Source organism: Sinohyriopsis cumingii, chromosome 19, assembly GCF_028554795.1.
Source record: "Sinohyriopsis cumingii isolate HCF-2022 chromosome 19, ASM2855479v2, whole genome shotgun sequence".
Lineage (NCBI taxonomy): Eukaryota > Metazoa > Mollusca > Bivalvia > Unionida > Unionidae > Sinohyriopsis > Sinohyriopsis cumingii.
In genome coordinates, this window is record NC_142979.1 from 34,421,959 (window position 1) to 34,440,217 (window position 18,259).

General features: G+C 34.5%; 1 protein-coding gene across 2 annotated transcripts in view; it reads right to left on the bottom strand.

The window, feature by feature from the left end:
- LOC149775420 (low-density lipoprotein receptor-related protein 2-like) overlaps window positions 1-18,259 on the bottom strand; it is a 233,125-nt gene that overhangs the window by 68,379 nt on the left and 146,487 nt on the right. For both annotated transcript variants that reach the window (XM_089942933.1, XM_089942934.1), the window contains exons 14-17: window positions 14,543-14,615; window positions 4,097-4,247; window positions 3,583-3,708; window positions 2,744-2,867 (exon numbers count right to left, since the gene is read on the bottom strand). In XM_089942933.1, the coding sequence (XP_089799059.1) occupies window positions 2,744-2,867; window positions 3,583-3,708; window positions 4,097-4,247; window positions 14,543-14,615 (474 nt within the window). The remainder of the gene's footprint in view (window positions 1-2,743; window positions 2,868-3,582; window positions 3,709-4,096; window positions 4,248-14,542; window positions 14,616-18,259) is intronic.

Here is an 18,259-nt window from a genome sequence, read left to right on the forward strand (position 1 = left end):
ACGCGTACTCGAAATTATCCGGGTTGATCTCGTTGTCGATTGATAATTTGTTCATATCCGATGTTGAATTCTCCACGATGGTCCAGTTGTATAGCTCCGCGATGTCAAAAATCGAGGATTTTCAACTGGAAGCCGGAACCACTTCAATGGGCTCTGGTTGTTGAAATTAGACACTAAAAACAACGAATAATAATAATGTCGCTGAACCCCGAAGGGTTTCAATTACTTCAGCGGATCGCGGAGAACACCACTCCGGTACAAACAAATATGATATCGATAACGTCAACGAAACCCGAATTTAGTGTGAACTTTCCATCACCGGTTCCAGTGAAGGAAATAGCGCTGGCAAAATTGCGAGTATATCACAGTTGGCCTAATATTCGAGCGGACGCATTTAACGGACAACAACCTAATAACTCGCTGGTTTTTGCATGGACAAATAAACCCAATGGGACCCCAGACTGGAAGGAGGTTACAATACCAACTGGGTCATACCAAATAGAACAAATCAATAAAGAATTTCAGCGCAGGATAAAATCGATCACAGGAAAAGAATCAAAAATCGCTATTACGGTTCATGAACCGACGTTATCGTCACCGATTGAAATAAGCACACCGGGGTATATGGTTGATATTTATAACAGTTCAATAAGAACCATACTAGGATGGCCTAAGAATCCACCTCATGAAAGTCCGCGGGAATTTCACACGAATGAGCAATCGTATCATGAGATTAATCCCAGTTATCGAGATAATTGGTCTATTATAAAAAGCACGTTATTACCCAGCTGGTTTATATTTCAAGACAGGAATACCATGTATTGGTATTTTATATATAAGGAAACTCCTGAATCAGACGTCGAGATCGTAGTTAATTTAAATGATATCACTGATGCGTTTGCCGAGATTAATCGTATTTGCCAATCACAACTAGAACAGCTACGGAAAACAAAAGAACGAAAACACGTTGAGGTGTTAAATCAACTTATATCAGACATGGAATATATCAATGAACGAATCGTCGGGATAATATCCGCTAACAGAGATGGTAGTAAACAAAAATTCCTAACCGAGTATAATATCACAGAAGCCGATTTACCCGATTTCAAGTTTCCAGGATACAACGCGCCAGAACTAAAAAAATCTCTTAATGATTTTCTCGGTCCATCAACTATCCTCAGACACGATAACGGAGATGGTGGTATGCATATTGCTCCATACAACGTAAATATCGCATCTGTGATAGCAATCAATCTAGTGTGTGATGTTATCGAAGGGAGTTACCAGGTGGATACCAAGCAATCAAATCAGGCTCAACAGGGGTATATCCTTTATTCATTTTCACCAACAGCCCCTCCGGGATTTTTAATCGTTGAGAGTCCAATTAATCCGGTCTATATGCGATGCCATAATCGGTTTTTAACAAGAATTAATTTCAGACTTACCGATCAGTCAAATAACCTAATTGATCTACAAGAGGAGGAGTTAGTGATCACTCTGTTTGTAAGATCATTGTAAGTAGCCACTTAGCAGCAGAGGGGGCGATGACATCGACGCGGTCGTCGCGCTTTTTTACCGGACGCTGACGACACCGGATCCGCTGAGTGCAGAAAGTATTAATTAAACCAAATGACGTTTGGACGATCCCAGCGTCGACGACGTCGTTTTTTTTTTACCGGGCGCTGACGACACCGGATCCGCTGAGTGCAGAAAGTATTAATTAAACCAAATGACGATTGGACAAAATGTCCGATTCGCCCCCTCTGCTGCTCAAGGAGCAATGGACTTAGATTATAAAGGAAATTAGCATGTGACTCTCCATCCAACAATCAAGTATAGAGTATAGCATTCCAGGTGCAACGGCTTGATCTGAAAAAGTAAGCGATCGATATTTAAACGAGATCGTATGCTTCTCGCGTGTCTTCATAAAGTAAACTGTATCCAGTTACATTAATAATCTTACCAATAAATTAACCGTTCTAGTTTTGTGAAATATTTATAACGGTAATGTTCTTCTGGTAATGAGCACTTTTCGCGGATGACTGTGCTCTCATGGCCCACACGGAAACAGATCTCCAGATGATTGTTACTCGCTTCGCGGAACCCTCAAGACTTTTCGGTCTCACTACCAGTCTGAACGAGATAGAGGTAATTCACGTACCTGTCCCAGGCACCATAGCTTGCCCCTCGATTGTGTATGTCGAAGACACCCAGCTGAAGGTTGTCCTTCACAAGAAGAACATCAAGCAACTTGAACGCTTCCACACGAGAGCCCTGCGCTGGATTATGGGAGTCAGATTTCAAGACAGAGTGACGAATCTAGAAGTGCTGGGTAGAGCAGGCTTAACCATTATCGAAACGATGGTCATGAGAGCCCCACTCCGGTGCACGGGTGATGTCATCCATATGGAGGAGTATCGAATCCCATGTCAGATTTTATATGGAGCTCTATCTAGTGGACACAGAACAATTGGTAGAGCGAAGAAAAGATTCAAAGACTCCATCAAGGACAATAAATACTTCTAAACAAATGTACTATCTAGACACAAACTATTATTCTATTTTTCATATATATATATATATATATATATATATATATATATATATATATATATATATATATATATATATATATATATATATATATATATATGAAACCGTTTACCTAACAGGCTACATTAGGATATATGCTAATTAAATTTTAAAATATTGCAACTTGATCAGTATTAAGGACTTGACTTACATTTACTACCGCCAAACCGGTGAACAATGGAATGCTGGTCTGTCCCTGGAACAGTCGACGAATACTATGAGCATCGAAATCAGAAGAATATATAGCACCGGAAATTGCATCCGTCCAGTAGAGACTAAAAGTGAATTGATATCCCGTGCTTAAAAAAATCTTCAAAGTGCTTGACTGAGAAGTGAAACAAAGAAAACAAATATTTGAACAGTTCACACAATGTTAATTAATACAACTTAACACCTTCATATTAATAATATAATGTCAATAACGGGGCTACCAGGAGCCTAATGCTCGGCTTGAATGATTGCATAGTATTATAAACGTTTAATGTGAGGGAACATAATCCTTTTTTTCCGCAATGTAGAAATTGATAGCACATTTGATCCGTGATACCACCGAAGTTTTCGGTTTGAATGCGCTCAGATTATGAGGTGAGATATTTTTATTTAAAGATATGTCTGCACCAGTTGACAGTATAGTGTAATTTAAAAATATTTTCGTACAGCAGGGTTTAAATCACTTAGAGAACTGTTATTAAAACATTTTTTACAGTTTCCGGAGAATCATTCAATCCATTAATTAATAATATTAATTAATATTACTTACTTTTCTATCTGATGAAAATAATTTATCTTCAACATAGCGGTATATTTCGGATGGTGTCTAAGAAACATGATCTTTTAACACAGTGTCACTGAGGTATTTTTCTATTTTCACTTTTTCAGTATTCTTTTCTGCTTTTTAATTCTTGACGTGTTTAGTAGTATTACAATTATTTCTTTATTAGCTATATATATGCCCAGAGAAGTATACTGATTGGTAGAAACGTAACTTACATGTCCTTTTCCATATCGATCGCAAACGCATTCACTTTGTAACCATCTTTCAGGGTTTTTCTGCGAGAGCCATCGAGGTAAGCTCTTTCAATCGAGTTTAAGCCAGTGTCTGTCCAGAAAATGTACCTGTAGATATGAGAAATGTGATGTCATTGTAGCTTTTATATATATATATATATATATATATATATATATATATATATATATATATATATATATATATATATATATATATATATACATGCATAACTGCTCTCAGGTATTGTGTATTGTAAATTATAAGGCATTGTCATAACAATAAAATTAGTATTTAAAAAATTATATTAAAAATTAATAGACAAAAATAACATTGCCAAGTTCCATTTAAAAAAAACGGTATGAATACATTTCTGAGTTACCAAACGCATGTATATCAGTTTTTGAAAGGCATTGGACTTTCTTTCCTGCTATTATTGTGGACTATGTCACAATGTAACTTTACTGATCTTTAGATAAAGAAAGAAAGGATAAGCACCCTGCTTTTGCTTGAATCACGATGGCTCTTGGCTGCATCAGGTTCTGAACCAAGACAACGGGAAATTTCCCACTGACTCTTGACACAACTATCTGTCTGAACCTGACCTCAGTCCAGTACAGGTTACCTCGAATCCAGTCGGCCGCAAGATCTAGAAAAATTCAAGGACACTCTCCACATCAAAATACATTATATACAATTTCAAAAGTATTCCGATTTTAGCAATTGAAAGGATAATGTTTCCTCCTGTAAACACGGCTAGAAATACAGAACTTTGTTCATTTCAGAGTAGACCGAAAAAGGTATTGTACCGTATATGTGCATTAAAATTAACAAATTATTTGTTATTTTATTATCCATTACACTTGCGCAGTGTTTGTTTGTATGTTATATGTATTTAATTAATGTCAAAACAGTTTCAAGAGTCATGACAAATGTGAAGCGTGGAAGCAAAGGCTAAAAATACCCATATTACAGTCAAGGCACTTGGATGCATCTTCTTCTGAACTTAAATATAACATTAGGCTTTCTATTGAATTTAGTCTTTGTTTCGAGTTAAAGTGTACTCATCAATGATGCATGTGAATTTGAGATACCGATATACACGTTTTGGAGATAGAAATTAGACAAACGTGCAGAGAGACAACAGTCATGCATCTTCAAATATTGCCAACGAAATTCAAAAGCTATAGATAACAATCAATGCACGCCTTGCAGGTTAATCGACCCAATACATTCAGACATAAAATATTTTCATATATTATCAGCAAGCGATACATAAGGACACAATATAGTTTTCTTGATAATGTATAAAATATTTTATTGGATGTTATTTAGTATTGCATATTTTCCTCTTCAATATTTCAAACTGTAATATGTGTAGAATAATGAACCTACGACCCAAACTAGTCACCTCATGTCTTGATCTACTTTTGCTGTTGTGGTTGAATTTTCAACAATTCTGCTAATGACTTTTCAACAACAATTCTGTATTTACCCTAAAATGTGAGCTTTTAAACACATTGTTCAAAATTAATAAATGATTTATTTAAAATTTGTCTTCAGGCTAATCATCAGACTGTTTTATTAAATATCATCCACTGGTCATCACCATTTTGCTAGAAACAATAGATCAATGTCATTCAGCGTTTCCTGAAAAGCATAGGCGACTAGCATTAAGTGTTATGAAAAACCATCCCTGTACCCAAATCGGCATGACCTCTAATTATGAATATCCTTATTTGAACCTTATTTAACGAATTGTTATAATCACAAATTTAGGATAAAATCCCAGCGCATTGCGTAGAGAGGCGATTTCACACTCGAACGATCAAAGAGGTAAATCTTTATCTCCAACAAGTTTAATATTTTAACATTTTCTAAATTAAAAAATAAAAAAGCACAGACGAATGCATAACTGCGTGGGTTTTTTTCTAAACTTTACATTTTTCTTTATTTGTACCATACAAAACTAAAAGTGAACATTAAAAAGGATAAAAAGCAAACACTGCGCATAGTGAGGCAAAACATCATTGAACGAAAGAAGCCACGAAACGAAGGATCTTTGCATTAGCTAATTTTATTAATTCCAAATTCGATGATCCAAACAACTGTGAAATGTTTATATGAATGAATGATGGACGTTCCTATTCATCGCTACTGGGGCTATAATAGTGAAAACAATATATCTTTGTTTTGTTATCTTAATGGTGTGTGTGTGTGTGTGTGTGTGTGTGTGTGTGTGATTTGGATTTTTAACGTAGCTTTAACAATTTTTCAGACATATCGCTACGATGTCTGCAGTGTGGCAGTTTAAAGTGATGTCTAGCACTGGGGCATCATGTCGTAGACATGTAGCATGATGTCCCACCCAGTCACATTATCCTGACACCAGGCCGACCAGTCCTAACACTAACCTCTTAATGCTGAGCGCCAAGCGAGGCAGTTGTTAGTACCATTTTTGTAAGTCTTTGGTGTTACTTGGCCAGGGATCGAACCCACGACCTCCCGCATCCGAGGCGGACGCTCTAACCACTAGTCCACCGGAGCGGTATATCTTAATGGTAATGGACTCATAGAAACTACAATAATTCAAGAATTTGGTGAATCTATACCAGATATTATGTTGGATACTGGAGCTAAAGAAATAAATACAGCAACATCATCCACTGAAATAATGGGATGGAATTGTTTCTTCTTACAAGATAATAACGAACTGAAACTTAAAGGATCAACAAGTGTAACTCATAGTATTAAACGGTATATGATATGGATTGTAGGTCACCAAGAACAAAATAGAACACCTATAGCAATTTGTTCCACTGTTCAAGACATGATACCAGTGTATTTAAAAAATTAAGTTCAAGTTAAAAAGGTTATGACTCAGATGAAAACAACTTAACGCAATTTCAGCAATATGTTTCAGATTCATTAGGCATATTAAATTATGTATTGATAATGATGGTATCGTTCTTTTTCCTATTTCTATGGTGACTAAAATATGGCGTATAGTAGGTTACAATTACAATATACAATAGTCATCAGTTATATTTGGAATATTAAGCAAATGCAAATATAAATAACGACATGAAAAAAAATATTTAACTTGAGAAGTTGTTAAACCTTCTTTGACACTTCTTCAAATGCCACACAACGAAGAGAAAATAAAATGTAATAAAAGAACTGTGTCGACAAGTCTATATTACTAACAACATTACCTATAATTAGAACGTTATGGATCATCAACAGGATGCATGTAACTACAAATGATACAGTTTAGGAAACCAATAAGCAAGCGATTATATTTATGCATACGGAGGCAGAGGCTGGCAAATTGTACTGTTTGAAATAACTTTAATAGGTATGTAATGCATTAAATAAGTTGGTAATATATTAAATAATTAAGTAATATATTAAATAGGTAGGGACTAAATACATAATCTTAATTTATATTTCCAAATAAAACAAAGTTTAGAACAATTACAAAAAAACTAATCTAATTGATACAACAAATAACAAAATATAATTAAGTGATTTTTCCTGCTCATGTTCAAAGCCAGCTTACTGCTATTGCTATATTTTTTACTAAAAGGAAATAATTTTCGTACGTTTTTAATTTATAGAAGAACGTTCCTGTGAAATTAACTTTATCGCGCCACCACTACGGCTTCCTATCACCATTGCAATAACTGCTAGAACAGTAGCAATTATTACACCTTTTTGCTGAAGAGTCGCCTTAGCCTTTCGCTTAACGGTTACTTTCTTTAAAGTTGTGACTCAACGATATCAATATTTTGCATTAGTTGTTTTGTATTAGATGACAAATATTGTACTCTTTTACTTTCATACGTTTGTAATGTCTTGTTCAATTTTACTCTTTTAAGTTGCATCGTTTTCTTTCGCAATATATTTTTTCATTTGTTTTAAAATTGTAAATCAAGTCAATGTTTGTTTTCAATGATAACATTTTGGGGTTCACAATATAATAGCACCTACATAGCTTCTGAATTTGCTTTCTTCTTAATCAATACACGATCTGTTTATCCTTCTCTAGCGTTAACATTTTCTACATCTCGTGTTAGTTTTTCAACTTGATACTTAAATCAGAATTTAGCTTTCTAAGTCCTTACGTATTTGTTTTGTATCGTGGAAAAATTAAGTCAAATCTTTTCAACAATACCTCAGTTATCGGGTACAAGTTGTAATACCTAGGCTAGTACCAGCGGTTTTAATCGTACCTGTTGTTATTGCCTTATTTTTCGTTGTACATTTTAAATTAACTGCAGAAACTCGTTCTTTTTTACACAACGTAGCAAACCAATGTTGATTCAAAACATAAGACTTGCTAATGATGATATGTTTAGGTTTGCTGATTACAGCATTTTCATGACGTTAAGATAATTATGTTTTGCAACTATTGTGAAAACAAATTAAATAGACAACTCATAATCAACAGAAAATGAGAACATTAAGATCATGAGCCGGAAAAGCACAATGCACGGATTCAAAAGCTGTTTAGTTTGTTTTTATTAAAGAAAATTAGAGTTATATTCTAGTGTCAGATACTAACATAACTTGTTTGTTGTGTCCGTTTGCTGCTCCTCAGAACTTGTGACTTATAATTGTGCAAGATAAAGCACGGGTAGTGGTAGAAGGTATTTAAGATATAGAGGATATTTGACTACTATCTGATTTTAAACCTAATACAGTCATCGATGAATACGGAAATGGAATATTTCCTTTTTATCTTATCTCAGCAGAGCTTACTATGGCATTAATAGTTAAATACTTGTTTCACCAAAGCATGAGTCTGAAAGCAGTCTAGATACATTGCAAAGGATACAGATTAACTGAAGCTGAGAAGTGACTCACTTTAGCAATAGAAAAGATAAAAAGTATCATTGTGGAAGAATTACCAAAATAAGTCTAATTGACAGGGTTATCAATAAATTCAGTAATTTATAAAAGCAGCGAAATATTTATTTGATTAACTTAAAAAAATCACGGACATTAGTAATATTAGAGTAAACATTTTTTTATACTGATGGCCGTTGTTTATGGTTTGCTTTAAGCATCATATATGATAATACATTGCATGGATCATGACATAGGTTAGCTAATGTACAGCAAGGAAAGTACATGCATATAACAGAGAAGTAAACACAGATACTTGCAAAAAGTATATATTTACAAAGAATTGATTAAAATTTACTATTTTCAAACGGCAAAGCCTGCTCGGATGAGGACTAAGCCTTAACGCGTGACGATTTTTCTATCACAGGTAACAAATATACCTAAACTAACTGCATAATATAATTATATTGTAGTGTGAGAAGAAATGTACAATTGATATGATTTTAAAAAAAGAGGATAAAGACGTTTTGATTTATTTTAATGATCAGCCCAACAATAATTTACAATAATCTTACAAAGGAAAATGCAATTTTTAGAGACGACAGTGTGATTCAAAAATTGATTTTATTTCTAAATTATAAAAATGGTTTAAAAGTATTTTTAGTATGCCGACTTATTTTTTTAATAGAGAATGCACAAATGTACATTGTGTATAAACGTAAGAAACTATGCTCACAATAGTTAGCATACAGTGGTAGCCATTTTGAGATATCAATATTGCTTATATTAATAGTTAGAAAGATCCTCAGCTACGCAAAAGATAAAGGGTTTAAGGATATAATTTAAAGTGAATGACATAGTACCAGCAAATGAAGTATTAAAATGTTAACGAAAACAAAATAAATACACTTGTAATGAAACTCGAATATCTCTTTGATTGCAAGTTGGAAGATTAAAACCAAGATGTAGGAATATTCATATGGCGCAAATAACATTTACTATCATCGAGCACAACTATCTTGGCTTTTTATCTCTTGACAGTAGAATCTAATTAACTTCGTTTCTTGATTGTTTATAGTTTTGGTTCAATATCCAATCTGTGTACATTCTTTTAGATTCTTTTCAGCCACAGATCTCTAATTACAACTGTCGAGTGTCGAGGGCTCTATTTTCGATAATCATCACCAATAACAAAAGCTTCAAATCAGCTGACGTGATGCAAATATTAGATATCAGCTTGGCACCATAATCATTTAAGACAAGGAGAGTATTTGTTATAATGATAATCCATTCGTTGGGAGTAGTGACATAAAATGTTTCAGGCAGCCGTTGTGACAGCCATATTGGATGTACGACTGACATGATTTTCATTTAAGACCAACTAGATATGAAAATACGTTCATTGGTGAAAACCCCATGTTGGTATAGTAATTCATTAGGATGAAGAGATATATGAATATGTTCAATATATGACTTTCCACTCATGACTAGCTATAACTACATTTTCAAAATGGTCGTTGTGGTGTACATATTATATTTCAGATCAGCACCTTTTTCGTGTATGACCAAGTAGACATTTAAAGTCTTAGAGTGAATACCCCATGTTGATACAGCCACTCATCCAGGAGTAGTAAAAATGATATGCTTGTCATAATGATATCTGTATGGTGGCCATATTGAACGTCAAATAGGCACCATCTTCATTTAGGAGCAACTAAACATCATAAGAACTGTTATGATGAAAAATTCACTTCAATATGACTTTGTATTCTAGTGGATTATCATTGTTGCAATGGCAGCCGTATTGGATGATTGAAAGGCAGCCTTTTGGATTAGTACCAGCACGACATCATATGAAGTCTTTGTGGAAACACAATGATGTTATAACCAGTCATCTAGGAGGCGTTGCAATAAAATATTTTCATGATGGCTGCTTTGGCAACCATAAGAGACTTCATCCAAAGTCTTTTAAGGAAATCTCCATGTTGATATGAACATCCATGCAGAAGATGTAGCGAAAACAAAATGTTCAATATGGCTGACATGGCGGCCGTGTTTATTGCTAGATTGGCACCACTTTTATATTTAGAAGCAACAAGACATCATAAGAAGTCTTTTAGTTCAAAGCCCATGTTAATACAATAATAACATTTTCAAGATGGCTGTTGTAGCACCCATATTGAGCATCATGTCAAAACCACTGTAATTGTTAGGACCGACTAGATCTCATATAAAATCTTTGGGTGAAAATACTGTGTTGATATATCCATACATTCCGGAGGAGCTGCGATAACACGATTTCTAAGATGGCTGTAATGGCGACCTTCGGTTCACATATTTGACCTCATATTTAAACCATTTTCGATCAAAGCAACTAGACCTCAAAACAAATTTTCATAGAAGTCCCAATTAATCATCACCATTTATTCATAAGAAGTAGAGATAATAAGATTTTCAAGAGGGATACCGTTGCGGTCATATTCTTTGTGCGAGCAGGACAATTTTGAAACAAACAGATCATGGGATGAATGGGTGTACATTGTCATGACTATCCTCTACGAAGCTTAAGAGGAGTATCGAAAATAAACATTTTGCAAAAGTCTTTTCATGAAAATACTATCTTGATGCTACCATTCATTGAGGAGAAGCTATCATAAAAGTTTAAGCATGGTTGCATATTGGGCCATATTGGGCTTAAGATCAGCACCATTTATATTCTGGATCAAGTAGTCATTATAAGAGATGTTTTTTAGTGAAATACCCAATTTGATATGACCATCCGTTCAGAAATGAGTAATATCAATACTATTTTTAAAATGGTTGCCATGGATTTGCAGACCATTTCAATTAGAGACACAACTGACCATGGGATAAATGTGTCTAGAGGTTCATGGCAATTATCGAATTCATTTAGGACGAGTACCAATATAAAAATTATGCTAATAGACGAATGCAGAACGAACGATGGACAAATACACCATGCCATAAGCTCCTCTGGTCTATGACCAGAAGAGCTAAGACTTAGAAATATTTGGTCACACTCATAGGAAACTGTTACGAACATTGTGGGAGACTATACAGTGCAATAAGATCAACACAACTGATAACATTGTTGATTTTAAAACATTCATAACCCTTATACAATTTTCCCATGTGGCTTGCTTGGCTTCCGTGGAGTTACGAGCTGTCTATTTCGGTAGTCACCGGTGTTGGCTGCGTCAAGGTATCATCCATGTAGCGACACATCTAAGATGAGCGGCGGTCGCTTGTTATTGTGCTAACGTGCATTATCATCGTTGAGATCAAACATAGTTCCTACACACCACGAGTCTGCTTCGTCCGGCTTCTTTAGTAACCGCCTAACAAGCGACTTCGGACAATTTTATCCGATTCTTGCCGGCATAAACTGCACTACCAACATTGATACTAAAGACGATCACAGGAGCTAAAACTCACGATCACGAGAAAGGTCACGAATATGTTGGTAAGGATGTTATTTGAAGTTCTTGTACTTAACGGCTGACAGCATCATGTCGGTAGTTGTTTCGCCAGTAACAAGACAACACTATTACCTCCACAGATGCCGGATTTCTCTTCATTAACGTGCATCAGACGTAACGTGAGTGGGCAAGGCATCCAATCCCCGTAAGCGGAGTCGTACAGTTTCATAATAAAAGCAGTGGTTGGTTCCTAGGTAACATCTCAAGCGAGCTCTTTACAACAAGCTTGGTTTCAATATTTGCTGCCAGAGACACCATCCGGTGTGCGGGCCTCATTGTCAACGTACAAGGCACGGTAGCCTCTGCCAGTGTGACTATCGTCGGCATCTGCACATAGTACCCGTGCTATGCTAGTTAAAATGAAGCAATGTGGGAGCAGCCAGACATATACAAGAAACACGAATCATCGATATCGATCACACAGAACCTGCGATCGACAAGAAAGACAGTTTACTGGTATAGCAAGCATGACAAGTGCGTGAGAATGATACAGAACACAAAAAACAAATGGGTGAGCAGCTGCGCCTCCATGGTGGTGACACTTTCCTGTTCACACTGAGGTACACGCCGATGCAAACCAGATAGGCATCGATTACTGGTGTCACACTGAACACACTATGCCAACCACTGAGCAGCTACGGTTCATTTCCCGTTCTCTGTTTGAACAATAGTTGAAAAAACTGTCCTCAGGACGACTCAGGCGCGTTTGGTGTTACTTACACATTGACATTGACGTAGTGTTTGTTCGCGAAATGTTAGTTCCGATAACCTTTCTCTCAGAATATATTGATCCCTTTATCACATGTCGCACCAAAATCAAAAAATATAAATTCTATAATAAAAGACTCGTTCTTTCTCGTCATATTAAAATGCGGAAAAAATCGCTGCACACGCGAAAACAGTGTGTGGTAGATTTAATGATATTAAACAAAATGAATTTTATTTTTAGCAGCGCTATCGTACCAGGAAGGAAATGCTACCTGTTAGAGGTGGGTGTCCCTAGGGGATCTTTCTGTGAACGTGATCAAATTGTCGTATAGTACAGAGACACAATTTTGAATTATGGCAACATTTTCATATTCTGACCAAATGTTTCCATCATAACCAGATTTTTCTTTCGCAGCTGTTTTTTTTACTGCGGACAGAGATGAAAAATGGTAGACCCTTATACCACCATCAATATTATTTGTGCTCCGAGAAACATGTGGAAACAGGTAATGGAAAACACCGGCTGGCCCCAAGAACATGGACCACCAGTGTAGGATGGGTGAGGTGAGTGTGAGGGATATGTCGGTGGTTGGTGTGGTCTGGGTTTGGATTATGTTCGGGTGATTGGGGTTGCGACCAAATCATCTTTCATACCTACTCTTCTTCATCGTCTTTCTTGAGTGTGTCAACCTTAACCTTTTACTAAGTGAAATATATTTTTCATCATTATTTGGTATTATTTCTGCATCTTTGATCGGGATCGATTTTTCACTACGGCATTCTCTTCCCGTAATCGTAATTGGTATCCTACGTTATTTTGTTTTCTTTTACTCTCAGATATGTTAAACTCTTGTCGAAATTTTTCATATCTTGCAGATTTATTAGGCATTTACTAATCCAGTGTTGATATTTATCAGGATTATCCTTTCGTGGACTATATGCGGGTAATTAAAGTATATATTGCATCAAAAATATGTATTGTCTTTATTTGGTGCATTAATCCAACAGTTTATGTTTACCCTTTATAGTCTTCGAAGTCTATATATTGATTTCCTTCTAATTGCTTATCCTCAATAAAAATAAAGAGCTAAATAAAATATGTTGAAAAAGCATTTTGTATCGCACTGAACTTCCTGTCCTTATATCGTATGTAGCTTAACAAGTATTTCGTGATCTGTACTTGCCATTTCTCTTTTGTTTATTATGTGTTTAAGATTTGTTTATTTTTGGAGGAGTTGTTGTTGTACAAATCTACAAAAAAGTTTATAAAATTAATATACCGGTGTTATCCTTTCATCCAAGTATTAGAAAGATAAATCAGAACTAAGCTTTTACTGATCGAAAATGCATCAGTCTTCTGGGACCATCAACTATTCCGAGTTTTGCAGATCGAACCTTCTACGCTTTCAAACTTTTATTTTCAGAAAGTATGGTTCGAACATGTTTCAAATAAGTGTTGTACCATTTAACACAAACATATTTGATGTCATTCATTTTTGTTTTTTTTTTAAATTGAGCATGTCATTTCGCTTAACGTTTAAGAAACATAATCCTCCCATAATATTCATTCAGCATGCTATCGCTTTAAGTCTTCAGATTTACATACAAAGGATCTCATAAACTAACTTCACGGATTATACAATCTCTTTCGTGAAATTAGGAAGATATCCGTTGCTAAAAGTACAACAAATGTTTTGAGATCCTGACTTTCTCGCCAGAGGAACATATATACATGCACGCATACATACATGCATGCATGCATGCATACGTACGTACATACATACATACATACATACATACATACATACATACATACATACATACATACATATAAAAAGAGATAGATAAACGGAGTTGTGTAAACTGATATTATATTCTCACCTACCCCCAACAGAATCGACCGCCAGGGAAATTGTCTCACTACTCTCTGATCCAGATAAAGATACTCTTCCAATGACCTGCAAATAAATGTTTAACATTGAAAAATTACATACATACATACATACATACATACATACATACATACATACATACATACATACATGCGTGAGTGTACATGCAGCAGACTCTGGAATCTGTAAGCAAAGAAATTAATTGATCAAATATTATATTTAACACTTCCTATTTAAATACTCATTGAATACGTATGGAAATGTATTCAAAATTAATTTTGCAACCAGTACATCACAACAATAGACTTAATTTATATCAACAAAAGCTGCATCTAATAAACGGTGTTTAAATTATTTATTTGTGGTTTTGTAGTTTTCAAAATTATTATGATTGCTTGTGGAAACTAACAAATCCTCTTTTGTCAAAGTAAAGTTGATGGCAATGATTCCTCAATATGTGGAGCGGAATAATGAAAATATGGAAATTTCACCTTGTATTTAGACTGTTTTTAATGTACATAGAGTTAATTTATGTCTTGCTGATCATAGAGTTAATTTATGTCTTGATGATATTTCGAGCTTACAATATTACAATATTGTCAAGTTCTGCTGAATTCGCACTGATGTAGCTCGAACATCATTTATTATTTTTTACAAGTCCACTCTTTCCTGTTTCTACAATTGTAAGGGAATTATTTTAACTTAAGACTAATTTACGGCAAGCACAGAGAAAACAAGATACCCACCAAAACAAGCACATGCGCCGTACATGTACGGCACAGAACAATAGAATACCGTGGTTTTCTGAGAATAGAAAAGCACGAGAGCGTTTCCAAAGTGTAATTGCAAAATAAAATCTTTTACGATCCTCGTAGTTTTGTAACATATACAAAGCACGAAGTTCATTCTATTAAACTATTATTGATTTAGCTTCAACTCTGGTATTGTTTTAAAATCAGTTGCCTATTAAATACATGTACCTATATGCAAAGGTTCTAAATATATGAGGTACTTTTCCAGAATTGTTAAAAGAGCAAATAATATTCTAATTCTAAAACCAAGGGACAGAAATTGCATCTCATAATTATGGATCTGTGCTAAATTACTATTCAAAGTGTTTGAAAAGATTGAAGATAAACATTAGTCCGAGTGTTATGCCCTACCAAAACAACAAAACAAAACAGCATTGGCATTGTCGTTGCCAGTTTTCTACAGTAATCATTTTATCATGTTTTACTGATTGTATCTCAAAAGTAGATGATGCTATGTCAAACATAAATGTATTTCACACTGCGTTTTCCAAAGTCATGTTTGATCCCGTATCTGATTACCTTTCTTTAATATAAAACAATTAAATGGTGTGACTGGCATAATATTTTACCACATATGCATGTGACAAATATCAAAAAGTTATTGAAAATGACTATGGTTCAGAATGGATTTAATGTCCATGTAAAGAGTAATATGTCCAAAATCAATGTAAATGTTTAAGGCTTTAAAGAACACTTGCAAAACTTGCAAAAGCATCGTGGATATGCTAGGCAGTTAACTGTATCCTTTGGATTAGGTGTAGATTTGAATACAGGCTTGCAATGTGGTATCCTAGGCAACATATATGAAGCAACACATTTAAACTGTTCAACGAAAGTGTTTGAAACTCACGCGCTTCAAATCAGGCTCGGATTATACCAATGATTCAAATCACAGATCTGCATACAATTTAAGTTCCCACCATGAGGAAATTAGTGAAAGATTATTGCTTTCCCATTTTGTTTAACTGTATACATAAACATTGTGACTATCTTTGTGCAGTAAGTGAAATAACACACAATGATTAGAGAAGAACCTTTAAACACAAAACTCTATTTGTTCTCATATTTGTTGCACAAACGTTCTAGGAAAATAACACAAATATCATTTTATGTAAAGTAACTTTAAATCACATTAAGAAGCATACGTCATAGATGGCATGATTAACAATAGTACAGTATTTAAAAATGCTTAATAATTATTGAATGGTGCAACACACTTTTTTTGCTGGTGATATTATCAAATTTATATATATATATATATATATATATATATATATATATATATATATATATATATATATACTATTATTTAAGGTGGGTCGTGGGCAGTTTTGTCGTCCTCAGACGGTTTCGTGGGCAGATAAAAGTTCGTGGGCAGATTTCCATCTGCCCACGAAGCACGTCGTCCTTTTCTGCACTCTTGCCACAAATATCAATAAAATAAATGCATATTTATGCTGCTGAATGTTAAATATTCGATAAATATTCATCTGCAAAATAAATAATTGCCTTTTTACCTATTTATTTCCATTTTTTCATTAATGAATTGAATTGAATAGCACAACTTGAGTTACCTCCCATTATGTACTAGTATATATTGCACCTTAAAAATAGATTGACCCGGAAGTAGTATGTTTCAAATTTACTGCCCATGATGACAGGGGGTCGTTACAAAGAAAATCAAGGGATGGGGTTCTAACCTGTAACAATATAATATGTTAATAGTGTTACAGGTTAGAACCCAAATCTGTTGATTTTCTTTGTAACGAGCCACTATGCCCGTGATTATTATTGTGAGAGATCAAAACTGCCCGGGAACCAGGATGTGGAGTGAATAATCTGCCAATGTCGCCAACAAGCACCATACATATATACTATTTATTTTGATATCTAAGAAGTTTTCAATAATGCTAATTAGTAACATTATAATGAGTGAGCTGTTATATGTCTTTCGAAATACCTCTATTCACTATTGCTGGTCTTGAGCCCAAACTAAGAGGATTGTGGCTGTCATTAGAAATACAAGTGATACCATTTATTTAAATCCAGGCTTAGTAAGTTCATAACTTCACTTAAGTTCATATTATATGCTGCTGCATTTTCTTCTCTCAGTCTACCATTAACAACGACAACAAAAGAAAAATGGTGTTTACTCAGAATTTGTTCCTATATTTATCAAAAAATTTGTTTTGGAACAGATATTTTGTTGGAAAAGCTGAAAGAATAAAATTGGGGGAAAATCATGATGGTATAATAATACAATTGTTTACTTATAATAAAAGAATACTGGATTTAGTGTACAACATCCTTGCAATAATTAAATGGCATTGTGAATATGCAGAACCCCAATTCTTTAATGTACATGTACTGTTTAAGGTACAAAACTGTTTTGCATACTTCATAACTTATTTCTCTAATAGTGCAAATAATAGGAGACAGAAGACATTTAGAAAGAATTAATTTGTCAAAATAAGTTAAATATCAAGATTAGTTTAATGGACGTTTGAAAATTTACTATTAAAGTAAAATTGCCTATTTTTGAGAGAAACATCCTAATAGTAATACACGTAATTTTATTTAAATTAGCAGTAATGTAGAGGATGCTGATTTATTTATGAAATATACCATAAACGTGTGTTTCATGTTCATTACTCCAAAGTAAAATACCCAAGAACCACCTCAGAAAATCAGTAATGACATATTCACGTAAAACACAAAACACAATTCTAAAAAGGTGATGGAGATGCAGTTATCAGCTGTGAGTCACATAGCTAACACATGTTGAGTAGCAGACTGGATGATTGGTATGGAACGAATTGTATTTGCCTTGTCAGAATAGTTGGTAAAGATTTTAAGAGGACTTCCTGGTTGGAAAAAAGTGAATTGGAGAAATGTATT